Here is a 17,819-nt window from a genome sequence, read left to right as displayed (position 1 = left end):
TGTGTGTGGGTGGGGAGGGGAATCCAATCTCCCTTCCCCTCCATCTGGCCGGGTGGACAAAGGGCAGGGGGACCATCTGGTCCCGCCAGGGTGGGGGAAGGGCCCACAGTGCCGGTCCCCAGGGGGCGGGGGGAGGGGCGGCGCTCCAGAGACAGTGAGAGCCTGCGGGGTCTAATTGCATCACTTTATTTCACCGACCTCCACTCTCCAGTCTCTGTCTCCCCAACCCCCAAACCTCAGAACAGGAAACAAGCTTGGCTGAGCAGATCCAGGCCTAATAACCTGGGGAGGTGTGGAGCACGCAGAAAGAGGGGGAAAAGCAGGGAGATCGGAGGTTCCAAAGGGTGGCCCTCACCTTTTGGGTGGCAATTCTGGTCTGGGGCCAGCTGCAACCTGTGGGTGAATGGAGTTCAGGGCTGGCCACTCCTAAACCTGGCAGAGGGCCTCCTGCAAGGGCTGGCCCCTAGGGTCCCCACCTCCCTGGACAGTGGGGTTCTGCATGGTTGGGAGGGTGCATGTGCCCATGTGAATGCTTGTGTGAGAGCGCAAGAATGCATGTGTGTGAATGCATGCAATGCAAAGCTGTAGGTGACTGTGCATGTCAGTCCAGAGTTGCCCGCACCTGTGTGGTTGCTCCCAAGTGAAGGGTCACATCTGGGAACATGGATGGCTCTAAATGTGTAAGCATGCGTGTGGGCATGGATGTATCTGTGGTCTAAGAAGCAGGAGTAGGAGGTGTGAGTGCCTTGGAGGGCAGCTGAAGGAAAAGGCTGGAGGCAGGCTGGGAGGCTGCACAGAGCAGAGTAAGGGGTGCGAGCGAACAGGAAAGCTTATAGGAGAAGCTCATCTAATGGATTACCCTCCACCAGATTACGTCTCTTGCTTCCTGAGGTTTTTCCTCTTGATTTCACCTCCTTAGTCTGTCACTGCAAGAGAAAGAGGAAGAGGAAAAGACAGACCCCAGAGACAAGAACCCAGATAGACAGAGACACACCTGTTGCATGTACATGATGAGCAGGAACCCATGGAGGGAGGAAGGAGACAGAGAGAGCCCAAGGCAGGCCAGCAGCCACCCCATCAGCAGGGCTGGGTCTCATGCTAGCCCCTGCAGGAAATCCAACAGCCCTGTGTGCCACTCCTCAGGTTTGTCGAGGTAGCAGGGGTGCCCTGCCCCCTCCATGACCAACACCTGGTGGTTGGGCAGCTGCTTCAGGTGCTCAAAGCTGGTCAGACCCATGGAGTCCTGGTCTCCATATACTATAAGAGTTGAGGTCTAGAGAAACAAAAGGGAAACAGTAAACAGGGATCTGCCACACCAGCCCCAACCTCCTAGAGGTCAGGTCTAGCCCCACCACCACTTCAGTCTCTCCCTGGGGCCACCCCAAATGAGGGGGAGAGACAAGCTGGCCCAGTGGGTGATCGAAGAGGCCCCAGCTCCTGAGGGACAGAGGCATGGATTTTTGTCTGCCCCAGCACATGGTTTAGCGCGGGCCAAGGCACAGTAATCTGCTGCTAAGTAAACCAACAGGGCAGCGTTTGGTAGTTTAGCTCCCCCCGGAAGCCACCCCTTGGTTACCCTGCCCTGAGTTGAGGAAAGGCCCCAGGATGGACGCTTTCTTGCTCGTGGCAGGGGCATCTCAGCCTCCCACACAGGGATACCTTCACACTGGCATAGTCCGCAGCGCTGAGCTTGTCCGTGCAGATGGGGGCCACTGGCACATAGCCCCGGAGCTGGGAGCCAGGGGCCGTGAGGAAGGGCAGGGAGTACATGCCACTCAACGATGGGCTGATCACAACTGGAGAGCCCAGGTCCAACGCATCCACCACAGCTGCCAGGAAGCTGCTGGGGACCAGCTCCCCAATAGGGGCAGGGGCTGCTGCTTCCTTGGAGCGCCCCAGGCCTGCAGGGATTCAGGTGTGAGAAAGACAAGGGCACTGAGTGGGAAAATGGAAGAGACAGTCCCTTCCTCCAGGAAGCCCTCCTAGCTCAATCTCTCTGTGCCAGGTTCCAGCAGCACACAGCGTGCCTAAGTTTATTCCTACAGCAGCCTAGATCTGTCATATCTTTGGCAAGCATGAGGCATTTCCCTCTATGTCTGTGCCCATCTCTCCCAGCCGTAGAGTGTCCTGGAAAGGATCAGGCTCTGAAGTCCAACACAGCTGGGGCCAAGTCTCAATTTTCCACTTAACTATCTGCACGACCTTAGGAAAGTCTCCTCACCCCTCTCTCAGCTGCTCAGTTTCCCCATCTGTTAAATGAGACAAAAAAGTATCTGCCATTTCAGATTGTGGTGAAAATGAAGTGAATTAACTGCTTAAGAGGCACCTGTTCCAGGGCTGGCAAGGTGGACAGTGGCCGAGGAGCTGGCTCTGCACATGTACCTCCCCTCCAATTAGTCAGGCCCCACCTTCCCCCAAAAGATCAAGACCTTCACCTGGAAGATCAGTCCAACCCACTGTCCGAACCAATCCCATCTGGGCCTGGAGGCCCACACTTGGGCACTGAAACCATGTCAGCCACGGCCTGGGAGGGGTAGCAGGTCAGTTACAGGGTCATACTTGGCTCCGTGGGCTGGGGCTGCCCCTCCCCTACTCCAGAACCCAGTTCAGGGCTTTGTATCTGGGATCATGCCTGGGGGCTCAGCCACCCACCAGGCCCTGCCCCGCCCCCACATGTGTCAGGAGACTCAGTCTCACTCCTCGGGCTTCCCGCAGAGCCTATGGTTATGGCTCTGTCAAAAGATTTTAATTCCCCTTGGCTGAGCACCGAGTCTTAGGTGTTGGGTACCGGCCACATGTGCACGTAATATCAGTCCATTCTCACTAGAGCCAACCCCCGAAATCTGTACCTCCCATCACAGATGAGGAAACAGAGGCTCAGAGGCGCTGAGACACTGCCCTGGGCAGCCTGGTTAGAAGCAGCTGGACGGTGTCCAGACCACAACCAGATCGAGACCAGAGAACCTGGAAGGCCCTTGCCAAGGGCACTGCACCCTGTCAAGCTTGGGGGGGCCTAGCCTGGCTAGGTCCTCCCAGTGCCCCAGTGCCCAGTCCCCCAGTGAGGCCCCCACAACCCCGGTCCAGAAGCCTGCGCCGGAAGTACCTGGCAGGTCCACGGCCACAGCCCGGTAGCCAGCCTGAGCCAGCCTGTGCAGCGTGCCCAGGTTCTGCCAGGTCTCGGAGGAGAAGCGGATGCCATGCAACAGCAGAACTGAGAAGCAGGCAGCCTGCCCACCGCCTGGCCGAGCCTCTCGGAAGAAGAGGCTCTGGCCCTGCACCTGGATGGTGCCCTCGTGAAGCTCCACTCCTGCCATCCCTGCCGCTGTACTGGTGAAGCACCTGTGGTTCAAGGCCAGACTGATAAGGAGCCACAGAACCCCCTGCCCAGATGGGACGGAGAGGCTGCCACAGAGAGGGCAGGTGTCCCTCCGGGAGCAGCAAGGAGGCCTCCAGGAGGCTACCAGAACTCTCCACGTGCTTTCAGATGAGGAAGGCAGAGGTGTTATTTATGCCTCTGCCACTCAACTGTGTGGCATTGGGCCTCAGTTTCCTCTTCTGGAATAAGGGGCAATAAAACCTACCTCAAGAATTAATGAGTTAAAAAAAAAAAAAAAGAATTGACAAGTGAGGGTGCCTGCCCTTAGAACTCAATACATGCAGCTCCCATTATGATTATTGTCCTCACTGTTAATTCTTCTTTTCTACAAATGGGGATAATACAATAGTACTCAGCTCCTAGGTGGTGGATGGGATTAAATGAGCTCACGCACGTACCACGCTGGACACCGCTCCTAGCACATAGTGAGCATAATAAGTGCTCAGTCGACAGTAAGCAGCTCTTTTGCTTATCGACCTCGTTCTCTTCAAGGCACTGTTACAGTTTGTAGGTTGGCCCCGCAGGCCGGAGGGGGTCGGGGTTGGAGTTAAAAACCCATTTTCCGGAGGCGGAAGCCGGAACGCAGAGCTGGGAAAGGCTTTGGAGTTCCGGCCCGCAAGGAATGCGGAGTACCCAGCGCGCTGCCCGCTGGGCCCCAACGCTCTGACGCACGGTCATCGGCGCCGCGGCGGCTCGCTCGGTCCCCTCCGCCGACTTCGGTTCTGGCTCGCTGGGCCCGGTAAGGCGCACACGGAAAGTGGGGGCGGGGGGGGGGCAGACCCGAGGAGGGGACCTGGGGAGCCGAGATGGGAAGGGGAGGAACTTGGGCTGGGTGGGGGTGGGATCTCACTGGACAGAAGACGAGAGGGTCTGGGGGCGCAGGGCCGGTACCTGGGGAGCTGCGTAGGCTTGCGCAGATAAGAGGCAGGCGAGTGCTGGCGGCGACTGGGGCCGGGGCAGGGAAGCGGGGAAGTGGCCCGGCCGAGGGCGGAGACCAGGCCGTGCTACGGGACGCCCTCTTGTGGCCACAAGCTGTCGCAGGGCCGGTCGCTGCCGCTAGATCTTTCTTGTCACAGCGGCCTCGGTTTCCCCAAGCCCCTCGGCCCCATGTGCTCCAAGCACCCGGCTGGGTGCGGCCGCAGCAGCCTGCCCCAGATGCACATGATGCGGCTTGCGGAGAAGGGCTCGTAGGGTCTCATCCCTGCTGCTCCCTCCTCCTCCCGACCCTGCCCAGGCCCAGGGTTGTGCGCAGGCACGCAGTGAAGCCAGACAGCTTTGAGTGCGAGGTTCTGCCCAAGTCCAGCCAGGTGACCTCGACCGTTTTCACAGCGTCTCCGAGCCTATTTCCTGGCCTGTAGAATGGGTGTGATGTTGCCTATTTGGCAGGGTGTCTATAACGGAGTGAGTCCTGCGTGCCCTGCGCTGCCTTCCTGTACCCGGCCTGGCTGCCACGCCTGGCCTTGGCCACACATCGCCGACCAGGCTAGGTGCCATAAAGAGCAGTGAAAGAGGCACAGGCCACCCTGGGCTGTGACCGAGTGTGTGCGCCTGTGTATTTGTAGGGGTTGGGGAAGCGGTTGGACTGAGACCTGGAGTTGCCAAGTGACAATAATATCCGACATTAAACAGCGACGCCTCCTCTCCAGACACTGTGCTAAGGCTTGACCCATCTTTTGTGGTCCTTAAGACAATCCTTATCCTTAACCCTCTGTACAGACGAGGGACTGACCCACCGTAGAGATGGTCTGGTGGGGAGAAGCCGGTGGCTCTCCCCTGGCCCTCGGGCTGAGAACAATCCGGAAAATCTGGATAGTGGGCCGGGCCTACGTGCTTTCGGGCGCCGCCTGGAGTCCCCCCTGCGTGGGTTTAGGAGGCGCGGGGCCTGCGACTGCGGACTGCGCAAGCGCGCCTCCTTGGCTGCGCGCCCCGCCGCCTGGTCCCCGCAGCAGCCTGCAGAGCGGCGGAGGCAGCGCAATGGTCGCGGCGCTGTTTGGCTGCTGGTTCCGCGTGGGCGGGGCCCGCCCTGGGGTGTCCGGCCCGGTCATCCCGGTCGGCCCGGTGAGTGTCCCCGGGGAGTGAAGACTGCAGGGTGCCCGGGGGCGGGCCATCCTGGCTCCGCCCCTTGCCCCCGGAGCCCTGGGGCAGAGTCCTGCGGGAGTGGCAGGCGCGAGTGTGCATGTGTTGGTGTGTTGTGTGTGCGCTCAGGCGTTTGCGTGCGTTCTGCGGGATCTGGATGTGTGTCGATGTGGTGTCTGTCTGTTTCTACGCGCCTACGTTGGGGGGGGGTGTCGGTCTGTCTGTACGCTTGTGTCTGTATGCTATGTGCGTTTCTGTGTACATGTGATTTTGAGGGTGTGTATCTACCTGTGCGTGTGTATTTCTGAGGCTATGTGTGTCTGTTTGCCTGTACGTGTGTGTTTTAGGATTGTGTATATGACTGTGTGCTGGAAATTTGAGGGTCAGCATGATTTTGAAAGCGTGTATGTGTCTGTCCGTCTGCCTTCCTGATGGCTGACTGTGTGCCTGATTTTGAGGGTACGCATTTCAAGGGATCCATTGCTCACAGGCCAAGCAGGGCTGCCTGTACCCGCCGTGCCAGGAATAGCTTGTGCAAAAGAAAAGTATGTGGGGACGAGACTCGATGTTTGTGTGCACGTGTGTACACCTGTGTGTCATTGTCCACACGTATGCCAAGGACCTAAGTTGGGTACAGCTTCCCTGACCGCACGCCTTTTCTCGTATCTGTAGCGAATGCCGGGTTGCTGGCTTGCTGCCCACCACCATGGTCTAGTGCACCAGCTGCCTAGGTTGCCAAGGCAACGGCCAAAGTCCCGCCTCTCCCTTGCAGCAGGCTCCCCACAAGGAAGAGGTCCGCAGGGATTCTGCCACTGTTGGGAGCCTAGGCTTATGCCCAGTGGGAGGTTGCTGTTCGTGGTCAGAAGGAAGAGAAGAGCGGCCTCTTCCTCCCTTCAGCTCCTGGCTCTCCATCAGCATCAGAGGGGCTGCCACCGCCCACCCACCCCAGGACTGGGAGCCTGGGGGTGGGGGCTTGGGAAACATCCCCTAAAGCTCCCAGGAGAGGAGGGTGGTGCCCAATATGGGTTTCCAGCTGGGCCAGCACCCAGTTGGCACTCCATAAAGATGTGTTTACTGGAATCTGAGAATAAGGCAGGTGTACTCATTCTAGGCCCAAGAAATGATCACAGGACAGCCCTGGGTCAAGTCCACAGTATTCCTGAAATATCACAGGAAACTTGAGAGGGCTGATGCAAAGTGATCCTTTCCCGCATTTTACTGACAAGCTGAAGACACACAGCCAGGAAGTGGCAAAGCAGAGTCTCCAAGCCAGGGCTAACTGGGTCCTGGGTCCTGATGTCTGTTGTCTGGACAGGCAAAGGACCCAGACTGCAGGAGTCCGTGAAGCAGGTCATGAAGCTGAGGGGGTGGGGGGAGCATTCATCTCTCCAGCCTCCATTTCTAGGTATACCATGCCCCTCCCTGGCCCCATTCATTCCCCTCAGCCTTTCTCCATCCCGGATACTCTCCACGAGCCCTCCTCCCGCTTAATATCAGCTGAGATAGAGCATTGACTATTTCCATCAATTGGAAAACACATTCTGATTTAAGCACTATTACATGCAATGTGATTAAAAAAGAAGAACCATTTCCAAACATGCTGTCAGTGGGATGGGGCTTTATACATAGTCTTTCACTTTTGATGCTTCTCACTACTCTGTCCACCAGCAAGGCTCCGGTTCGTCCCTCACCTCCCAGCCCCATGGTTTCTTCCTTGGCAAGCTCAGCGTAGCCTGGTGGTTAGCAGCCCAGCTCTGGGTTCAAATCCCAGTTCCTTTACTTGCTATTCTGCATTTTGGGCAAAAGAATTTACCTCTCTGAGCCTATTTCCTCATCTGCAAGAGAACTATATTCATATCTGCTCCCCAGTGTTCCTGTGTGGATTCGTGAGCCCTCGTATGTGAAGGGCCAAACACAGGGTCTGGCTCTCATAAGCACCTGATGAACGGAAGTGGTTTTAGCTGGCACAATGATGAGCATGCTGTGTCTCCAGGGACATCTCAGACGCTCCTTCTCAGGCTGCAGGGTATCTGAGCCCCCACCCCAGCATGCGTGGAGCAGTGGATGTGAACCCTCAGACCCCTGCTCAGAGCAGGAGAAAGGGCAAGGGCTGAGCTGTTCCTCTGCTGGGGGCTTCTGGGGGTGGGGTTTGGGGATGGGGTCCAGGGGACCTGGTGGGGACACAGCCCCAGCCTCTTCTTCCTCTCCTCTCCTCCAGACTGTGGTACAGACCTCCATGAGCCGGTCCCAGGTAGCCCTGCTGGGCCTGGGCCTGCTGCTCATGCTGCTACTGTACGTGGGGCTGCCAGGCCCCCCTGAGCAGACCTCCTGGCTCTGGGGAGGCCCCAATGTCACAGTCCTGGCTGGTCTCACCCCTGGCAACTCCCCCATCTTTTACCGCGAGGTGCTGCCGCTCCACCGGGCACGCAGGTGGGTGCTGACCTCAGGGCGTAGTGGAAGGCCTAGGTCCAAGGGGAGTCCCTGTGTGGGACCCCAGCTCAACTCAGGGTGCTCAGGGCCTGGGAGGGCAGTGGGAGAAGCCCAGAAAGAAAGAATGGCGGCCCCCTTCCAGACCCCGAGGACACACACTCCCCTGTGTGCCCACAGGGTGGAGGTGGTGCTACTCCACGGAAAGGCCTTTAACTCCCACACGTGGGAGCAGCTGGGCACACTGCAGCTGCTGGCGCAGAGGGGCTACCGGGCCGTGGCCCTTGACCTCCCAGGTGAGAGCCCCCACTCCGGGGTCTAGGGAGGCAACATCCAGCAGGTACAAGGGGCAGCTTCCCAGGGAAGGACTTGGAGGGGTAGAAAACCCTTAAGGTATGGCTGGGTTGGGGGGTGGGGATCGGACCGCAATGTCTGGACAAGCCGTGGTAGGTCGCAACACAAGATGGCAATACTAAAAGGTCTGTGTCTTTATTTTCTGCCTTGAAAACTAGAATGTGGACTGTTGCATGTCACAGAGCAAATAGAAACGTGACTCACTTCACAAGTGCTTGCACGGAGAGATCTCACTGGACATTTTATGACAAACTAGGTAGCTTTTCGGTTTTGTAGCTATGCAAATGATTTATGCTATCATTCTTGTCTTTAAAAATCAAGCAAGAGTGACGCCCTCAGAGACCCATGCCGCATTTCTCTCCCAGCAGTTTGGGGGTGCCCGACCCCCTCGGGGCATTTCCATATATAGAAAGACAGACAATACGCGGGATTGTGTGGTGAGGTTAGAAACATGACTGGTGTGCCGTCTGCTTAGCAGATCTCTCTGCAGCTTGGTTTTTCTCCCCCTATACCACATCTCATAGAGCGGGCCAGTCAATATGAATCTCCCTCTCTGTACTGTGTGCTGTCAGAAGGATGGACAGGTTTGATCTGCCCATACCTTCACTGATGGATATGTAAGTTGAGTTTTCAGCATCTGTGGAAATGCTTGAGGCATGAAGCTGAAGCAACCTTGGACATGTTTCTTTGAGCATGGAGGCAATAATTTCTGTAGGGTAGCTACCAAGGATAATTGATGGGTCAAAGGATGCACATTTTTTAAATGTTGACAAATATTACCTTACCCTCCAAAAATGCCACATGGATTTATACTCCCATCAGTCATGGATGAAAGTGCCCATTTCCCCACATCTTCCCCAACACTGCATATTGTCAATCTTTTTAGTTTTGAAAGATGCTTTTCTAGCAGACCTATCCCATTACAAAAAACAGCTTCTGGGAAGTTTGGGGGTAGCGCTGCCATGTGCCTCTGCCATTTCCCCCACTGTGGTGGTCAGGAAGTCCTGGGTTCCTTTCCAGCCTCCCTCAGCTGGTGCCTCCTGCTGTTCCCAGGTTTTGGGAACTCGGCACCTTCCAAGGAGGCAAGCACAGAGGCAGGGCGGGCGGAGCTGCTGGAGCGAGTGCTGCGAGACCTGGAGGTGCACAATGCTGTATTGGTGAGCCCCTCTCTGAGTGGCCACTACGCCCTGCCCTTCTTGATCCGAGGCCACCACCAGCTGCGTGGATTTGTGCCCATTGCACCCGCCTCCACCCAGAACTACACCCAGGAACAATTCTGGGCCGTGAAGGTACTGGAAGGAGGGTTTCCAAAGGTCCGGCTTCCTATCCCTGGCTCGAGTCATGGGGGGAAAGGACTCAGGTCTCACTTGGAGGACACATGGCCTCATCTGGATAGAAAGAGATGGGGTGTTTGGGAAAGATTCCCTACGGAGGTAGCTAGAGGGTCAGTCCCCGTCAGACCCCAGGATCACAGCCCCTTGCCTTGCCCTGCAGACCCCGACTCTCATCCTGTATGGGGAGCTGGACCGTATCCTGGCCCGGGAGTCGCTGCGGCAGCTCCGCCACCTGCCCAACCACTCTGTGGTGAAGCTGCGAGATGCAGGCCACGCCTGCTACCTCCACAAGCCGCAAGACTTCCACCTTGTCCTCCTCGCCTTCCTTGACCACCTGCCTTGAGTTCACCCACTGACCAGGCGCCAGGCCTGGCCTGAGCTTGGAGAGTCTGGACCAGCGCCCCACCAGGGAGGCAGCCCCTGGGATTGGAGGGTGGAGGCCAGAGGGCCAGGCCCAGTCGGGACCTCTCATTTCATCTCACAGGCACAATAAAGAAACACATTTTTGTCATGCTCGGGGAGTGTCAGGTCCTGTTTCCTGGCATTGCAGCAGGTGGGGTGGGAGTGAGAGGCAAGTCCGGGGCTGCTTTGGGGCTGGGAGCTGGAGGGAGGCTTCAGCAGCCTGGGATGGTCTACTTCCTAGCTGGCTGCCCTCACCACTCTGTGGCTCAGTTTCCTCACCTGTAAAATGGGCATGATGGTAATACCTGGCTCAAAACGTGGTTTTAGAATTGACTCAGTCTGGGTAAATGGAGCGCTTGGCCTCACAGGGCTTGAGGGGGGTCAGGGCGAGCAGGTGTTACTACTGCTGTGTGATCCCTGGGGTTGGTGGGAAATCCAGGGTCTGGCAGTTGAGCCAGTGAGTCAGGAATGCAGGACCTATGGCCTAAGGGATCAGGATGTGTAGGGACGGAAGTGGTTATGTGATTTAACAATTAACATAGCATTGGTGCTGAACTGTCAAGCCTGCTTGCCCCTGGGAATGTGTGGGTCAGCAAGCAGATCAGACTTAAACCCCAGGAGGGTTGGACGGACCCCCCCCTTCCCCTCCCCTCCCCTCCCCCCCCAGCCTGCCTCCTCTGGGCACAGAGGTTGAAGTTTTCAGCTCTGCCTCTCCCCACGCCGACTCAGCCCCTGTAGCGGGGGCCAGAACTGGCCGAGAGTACAAAGCGCAACCAGGCACACAAGTGGGCAGCTACAACCGTGTGCAGCCTGGGGGTGGCCAGTGGGACACCTGTGCCTCTTTATCCCCCCTCTCCGGTGGCCGCGGGAGAGCCAGGGAGCCTGGCACAGGGTCAGCCAAGAGTATGCCACATGTGTGCTTTTGTGCCATCCCCCCCTCTGACACGGTCATACAGCCTCACGGTGACCTTCACTGTGTCATCCTCTGTCACGCAGACGCTGCCACACCCGGCCACCATCTCACACTCGTATTGTCACACACGCGGTCATACATGCTGATACACGCTGTTGGATTAGCTCCCACAGCGGCACATTTGCACGATCTCACACGAAGTCACCATGTGCCCCTCTGCCCATTTATCCTCCGCTCCTGGCACGTGTCCAGGCGTCCGCTCTGACACCGCTCTGTGCCCGGCCAGCGACAGAATCCTGTGGGTACATGGACCAGCCAGCCTCCTAGAACTTGCAGTCTGAGGGGACAGATACTGACCAATAACCTCTCCACACGGGGGGTTGAGGCGGTCAGGGAGGACCTCCCTGAGGAGCTGAGACACGGAAAGGGGAGAAGTCAGAGACTCGCGGGAGGGGGTGCGGGAGCAGGCAGGGGCCAGCTCTGGCAGGACTTTGCAGCGCTGTACCCCAAGAGTGAAGGGCGCCCGAGGGGGCAGACGCAGCCTCTCGTGTCAAGGGTCTGCTCTCCTCTCTTCCCGCCCAATCTGGAGGTTGCAGGAGGTAGAGCCCTCCGGAGGCGGGACCACCCGGAGTTCGCAGCCCAGGCCTGCGGGGCGCGGCCTGAGGGGGCGGGGGCGGGGGCGGGGCCGGCCGCCGGGGCGGAGCAGGCGGCGGCGGGGGCGGTGCCCGAGAGGGATCCCGTAACCCCAGAGGAGGCTGGAACCTGGGGCGGGCGGAGACTCCCTCGCCGTCGCCGCAGCAGAGACGATGGGTGGCTGGCCCTAACTCGCCCCGCCCCGCGATCCGGTCCGGCCACGTGGTGGGCGGACCGGGGCGGTTCTGAGCCCTCGACCTCGCAGGACCCTGAGCCCCGGCCACAGTTCCGGGCGGGAGCTGAGAGGCAAGCGCGGGCCCAAGACCGGCGGAGAGCGAGGTGGGACCCCGGAGAGGGGTAAAGGGATCTGGGGTTACATGGCATAAAATCCGGGCAGTTGGGAGAATTTTTTTGAGGAGGGTAGGGAGAGTCAATGTCAGGGTTCAGGCCCGGCTCAGCTACTCTCTAGCTGTCTCTGAACCTCTCAGCCTCAGCTTTCTCGTCTGGAAACTAGGCATACAGAGGCACGAACTTCCTGGGGCTCTTTGGCCGATTCAGTACGGAAATGTGTTGAAAGCGGCCAGCCCAGCCCCTGAAACAGAATGGGGGCTCCGAAACGGGGTGTCTTCTCCCTGTGGGACGTACGGGGAACCGCCCTGAGGAAGGGCCGTGGGTAGGTGGAGTCCACTGGGCCCTAGCGGCTGGGAGGGGTAGGTAGCCACTCGCTTTGCCCCTAGATCACCACGCGCAGCGCCATGGCCAGCGAAGGTCGCGAGGGCGAGCACCCGTCCGTGACACTCTTCCGCCAGTACCTGCGCATCCGCACCGTCCAGCCCAAGCCCGACTACGGTGAGAACGCGGCCGTTCCAGGGCCTGCGGTGGGGTCCCGGGGCGGGGACTGCTCTACACCAGACTCCCACCAAACGGGCACCTCCACGCCTCTAGCCATTCCCCAGGCCAGCCGACTGCTCAGCAGCCCCTCCAGGCTGTGTTGCACCCAGAGTTACTTCTGGTGGCTGGTTAAGGAACAACTTCACCTCACTGCCCCGGGGTTTGAGGAGGGGGAGGGGAGGGGAGACCGGACAGCCTCAAGGAAGAAGCTCCAGAAGCCTACCGGGGCAGGACAAAGACCACAGCCCTTAGGGAATCAACCTTGGTGGCTGGGAATGGTGGACATGGGTGCAAACCCCTGCCCTGATTTACCAGCTGGGAGACATCAGGTGAATCTCATGCCTCTGCGCCAGTTTTCCCATCCCTGAGGAAGAGAGCCATCACTCCTGTTTCTAACTGTGGACTTTCCACCTGACCTTCCACAAAGGGTCACTGACTGGCCAGAGAGAACATTCTTCCTTGGAGACAGAAATGCAGGTGTCCTCGAGCAATGTGGAATTGCACTGAGGAGGCAGCAGCCCCTTTCAGGGTCGGCTTTCCTCTCTGGATGTACCCCCAGCTCTGCCTGGGCCGGTGGGAGGGGTGGGTAGGCAGAAGTAGCCCCAAGACTCTCCGTGTCCCCAGGCGCTGCCGTGGCCTTCCTTGAGGAGAGAGCCCGCCAGCTGGGCCTGGGCTGTCAGAAAGTGGAGGTGAGCCTGGGGCCCGGCATGGGGAGGGGAGGTGGCCCCGGGGCACCTCCTCACCTCCTGGTCCTCTCCAGGTGGCACCTGGCCATGTGGTGACCATTCTGACGTGGCCAGGCACCAACCCCAGGCTCTCCTCCATCTTACTCAACTCCCACACCGATGTGGTGCCTGTCTTTAAGGTGTGTGGGGCGCGGGGAGCGGCGCAGGCCTTGGGGTACGCAAAGATGATGCAGACCCCCCATTGGACCCCAGGGAGCCTCGGGGGCTTGTCCTGAAACTGACTCCCGATCTCTTAGGACACTACTCCGTTCAAGCAGCCTTTGCCCAGTGGTCCATTCTGTGCCCAGGGTGGGGGTGGAGGTGGGAGCAGAGATGAGGGATTGCAGTCAGCTGCCCTCTTCAGCCCTCTTCACCACCGCACTTGTCACCCCAACCCTAGGGTAGGCTTCTAGAGCAGGGCCACAGTTAAGCAGAGTAGCTTAATGACTAAATTTGGGGCTTGGGTCCCTCTTCTCCTCTCTGCCCCAGGAGCACTGGAGTCATGACCCCTTTGAGGCCTTCAAGGATGCTGAGGGTTACATCTACGCCAGGGGTGCCCAGGACATGAAGTGTGTCAGCATCCAGTGAGTGTCCTCCATCTCCTGTCCCCCACAATGTCCCTACTGGCCCACTGAATTGACCCAGGGCCTGGGGTGGGTGTCATTGGAGAGCCTCAAGGCCAAGGAACATCTTGACCCTTTATCTTGGACAGGAATTATCACCATCACATGGATAGGGAGAGTGAAGGACAGAGACTTCCCAGAGTCCCCTGCCAGGCTGTGGCAGAGCAGGCTGCAGGGGCCCAGGGCTCCAGCCTGCCCGCCCAAGCATCTGGTGGCTCCCCCAGCCCTGGCTTACACCCTGTCATTGCCCCTCAGGTACCTGGAGGCTGTGAGGAGGCTGAAGGCTGAGGGCCACCATTTCCCCAGAACCATCCACATGACCTTTGTGCCAGGTAGGAGTGGCTTGGGGAGGGACACTTTCAGGGAGGGGGAGGATGTGGTGGCAGGGGCAGCTCCTTCATCTCATGTCCCTGCTGCTTTTACAGATGAGGAGGTTGGAGGTCACCAAGGCATGGAGCTGTTTGTGCAGCGGCCCGAGTTCCAGGCCCTGAAGGCTGGCTTCGCCCTGGATGAAGGTGAGCAGGGTGGCAGGCCCCTGAGCGGCGAGGAGGGGATATGGAGGCTGCTAGTGGCTGGGCCACTCTACCCTCTGAATCCCCTTTCCCTCCCCAGGCCTGGCCAACCCCACTGATGCCTTCACTGTCTTTTACAGTGAGCGGAGCCCCTGGTGTGAGTATGGGCTTGGAGGGAGGGTGTCACTGTGTGGTGGGGTGCTAGGCCAGAAGGGGCAGCCTACCAAGAGTCATGCAGCAGGTCAGGGCCTGAGTAGGCCTTGAACCCAGAGCCTCCGCCTCCCAGCCCCTTCCTACCCGGGCTTCTCCTTCCTGAGCTTCTGAGGGTAGCCCCCCATGGGCAGAAACCAGCTCTCCACCGTGCGTTCTAAGGGAGACCACCCTGCCGGAGGAGCTTGGGATGAGGCGAAGACTGGGGCCCACCCCCAGGCTGATCACTTTTCCAGCCCCTCCCATGCTGAAGACACCCCCTTCTCCCTCATCTCCCAGGGGTGCAGATCTCGAGCACCGGGAAGCCAGGCCACAGCTCATGCTTCATCGAGGACACAGCAGCAGAGAAGCTGGTGCGTGGCACACAGGGAGGGAGTTTGGGAATTCCCGGGGCTCTATCCTGGGGCCACTCTCACATCCCACCTCGCACTCTCCTAGCACAAGGTCGTGAGCTCAATCCTGGCTTTCCGGGAGAAGGAGAGGCAGAGGTGAGGCAGCCCGGGAAAGAGGATGGGGGTCTGGGCGGCCGGCCCTGCAAGAGAGAAGGGAGGCTCTTTATCTGTTGCTCCCCCTGCTGCCCCTGCCCCATCTCCCCACCGCAGGCTGCGGTCAAATCCCCAACTGAAGGCAGGAGCTGTGACCTCCGTGAACCTGACCAAGCTAGAGGGCGGCGTGGCCTATAACGTGGTACCTGCTACTCTGAGCGCCAGCTTTGACTTCCGTGTGGCACCGGATGTGGACCTGAAGGTGCCAGCTCCACCTGGGTTTGGAGCAGGGAGCCGGCTTCTCAGTCCTAGGCTGGAGGCTCAGGGAGAGCCTGAGAGGTCAGCTCGTCTCCCTTCTCACAGGCTTTCGAGGAGCAGCTGCAGGGCTGGTGCCGGGCAGCTGGTGAGGGGGTCACCTTCGAGTTTGCTCAGGTATCAGCCGGGACCTACGGTCGGGAGCTGTGGGAGCAGGGAGACTGGGCTTGCCAGGCGTGTGCCACCGTGGCAGTGGGTGCTCAGCGTGCCTGCATACGTCTGGGCGCTTCTTTAGCTACGAGGGACACATTTGATTCACCAACAGGCGTTCGTTGTGGAGGCCACTGTTGGGTGCTGGGGATGCCGTAGGAGTAAAGTGACACAGTTCATGGCCTCATAGTCCTTACGGCATGAAGAGACAAATAGACCTGAATTAAACATTAATGTATTACTTTTATATAAGTATGAACACACTTGGTTCAGGAAAAGGTGGGACCCTGCACTCTGAGAACCTGTAACAAGTAGTTGGCCAGTCTGAGAGGTCTGGGAGAGCCATTTTGAGGAAGAGGCCTAGGATGTGAAAGCTGGACAGGAAGTAAGTAGATGAAGGGCAGGGCGAAGTCCCAGACCTGTGGCCTGTAAGGGACTGAAAGAGGGCCTGCGGCTGGACTGGCCAGCTGGCTATCTGGGTAGGTGGGTGGAAGCTGGGGTGGCGGGTGGGGGGAATGGGTGCCTGTGGCAGGCACGGACAGGCCTGTGAAGAAGAGGGCAAGCTGTCCAGGCCCTGTCTTGATCCTGCTATCCTTCCCCTCCTTCCAGAAGTGGACGGAGTCCCGAATGACATCTATTGATGACTCAGACCCCTGGTGGGCGGCATTTAGCGGGGTCTGCAAGGACATGTGAGCACACTGGCCTGCCTTTCTCTTCCCCTTTCCTCTCTCCTACCTCCCTTCCATCTTCCTTCACCCTTTCCATGCTCCCCTTGCGCTCTCCCCTCCCTGCCTCCTCATTCACCAGGCTCTTGCCTCCGCAGGAACCTCACGCTGGAGCCAGAGATCTTCCCTGCTGCCACGGATAGCCGCTACCTCCGTTTGGTGAGGGGCTTGCAGTGGGTGGGCAGGGGGGTGGGCGGTCCTGGATGCTGGCTTTCCTCCTGATGGCTTCTCCTTGCCCCCTGCAGGTGGGGGTCCCCGCGCTGGGCTTCTCACCCATGAACCGCACGCCTGTGCTGCTGCACGACCACGATGAGCGGTTGCATGAGGCCGTGTTCCTCCGTGGGGTTGACATATACACACGGCTGCTGCCTGCCCTGGCCAGCGTGCCTGCCCTGCCCAGTGACGGCTGAGTCCCAGGAGCATCCACCGGACCAGTGTCAAGGACCCCTCTGCCCCCCGCCCAACAATAAAGTCTGTGTGTGGACAGAGGCCAGTTCTGAAGTTCTAAGAGCAGGGATTCTGTTCATGGAGCGGGGATTCTGTCATTTCTCTGGGGACATGCGATTCCCATCCCCGTTTCACAGATGAGAAAACTGAGCCTGGCTCTGGGTGCCTCCCCACTGCCCCATGCTGCTCTGTGTCCCTCGACACAGCACACTCATCCAGTACCACCCGGCCATGTCTGTGCCCAGTGCCAAGGGACCATAGTTCCTCTTCTCAGTGGCCACTAAGCCCTTATCTGACTTATAAGGTCGGGGACACCACTCTGAGGAGGAAACCAAAGCAAAGATCTCAGGGAAACACTTCTGGGGACACACTCAGGATCCTGAGACAGGACTAGAGCCGGAGGCCAGCTGGGCCCTGCCAGATGTGGGGCAGGTAGGAGAGCTTGCAAGCCACGGCTGCTAGCATGTTCATCTTAGGGTCCCTACACCCGGGGCAGGGATCAGTGTGTGCTGAGTGAGGCTTCAGTCTGTCAGCCCTGCTAGGTAGGGGGCTCCAGGCAGGACCAAGAGTCACTATGGCCTGATTGCTGAGCTTGCTCCTCTAGCTGATCTGATCTAGTCCTGTTTGGACCCCCACGGGCATGGGGTGAGAGACAGGGAGGGCTGGGTTTTGAAGTTCTTGTTGTGGCCAGAGGGAAGTCCACAGCCTGGTTCTGTGGCCTGCAGGCTTAGTCCTGATAGTACCAACCCCTGCTCGTGCAGTTCTGCCGAGGAGCCAGGACTTTGGCCAGCTCCATCTGCTTTGAGCCCTCCCAGAAGCCCCTGGATGCAGGTTTCACTGAGCCCCTTTAGCAGCTCTGCTAGAACAGCTTGCCCAAAACCACATAGCTTGTAAGTAATGGGAGTCAAGATTTGAGACTCAAGAACTAGGGAACAAGGGAGGCTCTGTGTGGGAGCTGGAAGCTGACAGCAACCTGGTTGTGACCTTAAGTAAGCCTAGTTGAAGCCCCTGACCTGGGGTCTGGCCTCCCCCTTCAGATTGCAGCAGGATGATGGGAAAGGAGCCTTCATGCCCTGTCCTGGACTAGAACACAGGCCTCACTGGAAGCCACCTGACCTGATGACCTCAGGCTGGGCCAAAGTACCTTCAGGACATAAAACCTGTTCCTGGTCCATTTCAAGACCCCACCTATCCGACATCCCCTGGTAATGGGCAGTTGGC

The 17,819-nt window shown here is 58.8% G+C and overlaps 3 protein-coding genes across 6 annotated transcripts; 2 read left to right on the top strand and 1 right to left on the bottom strand.

Annotated features, from left to right (window-relative positions):
* Positions 1-170: 170 nt before the first annotated feature.
* Positions 171-4,573, bottom strand: ABHD14B (abhydrolase domain containing 14B). 3 transcript variants are annotated; one of them, XM_036074928.2, is made up of 4 exons: positions 4,268-4,573; positions 3,104-3,339; positions 1,660-1,901; positions 171-1,273 (listed from the first exon to the last, which is right to left on the bottom strand). In XM_036074928.2, the coding sequence occupies exons 2-4, from the start codon at positions 3,312-3,314 to the stop codon at positions 1,094-1,096; spliced, it is 633 nt and encodes a 210-aa protein (XP_035930821.1). In that variant the 5' UTR covers positions 3,315-3,339; positions 4,268-4,573; the 3' UTR covers positions 171-1,093. The 3 variants fall into 3 exon arrangements, with proteins under 3 accessions (XP_035930821.1, XP_077933746.1, XP_077933740.1); XM_078077620.1 differs by lacking the exon at positions 4,268-4,573 and adding an exon at positions 3,775-3,911; XM_078077614.1 differs by lacking the exon at positions 4,268-4,573 and having other exon boundaries at positions 3,104-3,768.
* ACY1 (aminoacylase 1) lies at positions 3,977-16,640 on the top strand. 2 transcript variants are annotated; one of them, XM_036074918.2, is made up of 15 exons: positions 3,977-4,115; positions 12,253-12,364; positions 13,031-13,095; positions 13,167-13,271; positions 13,621-13,715; positions 14,010-14,086; positions 14,180-14,269; positions 14,367-14,423; positions 14,756-14,829; positions 14,915-14,964; positions 15,079-15,223; positions 15,325-15,393; positions 16,036-16,115; positions 16,250-16,310; positions 16,397-16,640. In XM_036074918.2, the coding sequence occupies exons 2-15, from the start codon at positions 12,271-12,273 to the stop codon at positions 16,559-16,561; spliced, it is 1,227 nt and encodes a 408-aa protein (XP_035930811.1). In that variant the 5' UTR covers positions 3,977-4,115; positions 12,253-12,270; the 3' UTR covers positions 16,562-16,640. The 2 variants fall into 2 exon arrangements, with proteins under 2 accessions (XP_035930811.1, XP_035930810.1); XM_036074917.2 differs by lacking the exon at positions 3,977-4,115 and adding an exon at positions 11,699-11,854.
* Positions 5,276-10,081, top strand: ABHD14A (abhydrolase domain containing 14A). Its single transcript, XM_036074921.2, has 5 exons — positions 5,276-5,434; positions 7,671-7,882; positions 8,060-8,175; positions 9,287-9,522; positions 9,728-10,081. Exons 1-5 carry the CDS (start codon positions 5,351-5,353, stop codon positions 9,908-9,910), a joined length of 831 nt encoding a protein of 276 aa, XP_035930814.1. The 5' UTR covers positions 5,276-5,350; the 3' UTR covers positions 9,911-10,081.
* Positions 16,641-17,819: the final 1,179 nt, after the last annotated feature.

Source organism: Halichoerus grypus, chromosome 1 (assembly GCF_964656455.1).
Source record: "Halichoerus grypus chromosome 1, mHalGry1.hap1.1, whole genome shotgun sequence".
NCBI classification, from domain to species: Eukaryota; Metazoa; Chordata; class Mammalia; order Carnivora; family Phocidae; genus Halichoerus; species Halichoerus grypus.
This window is presented reverse-complemented; position numbering and strand designations above follow the sequence as displayed.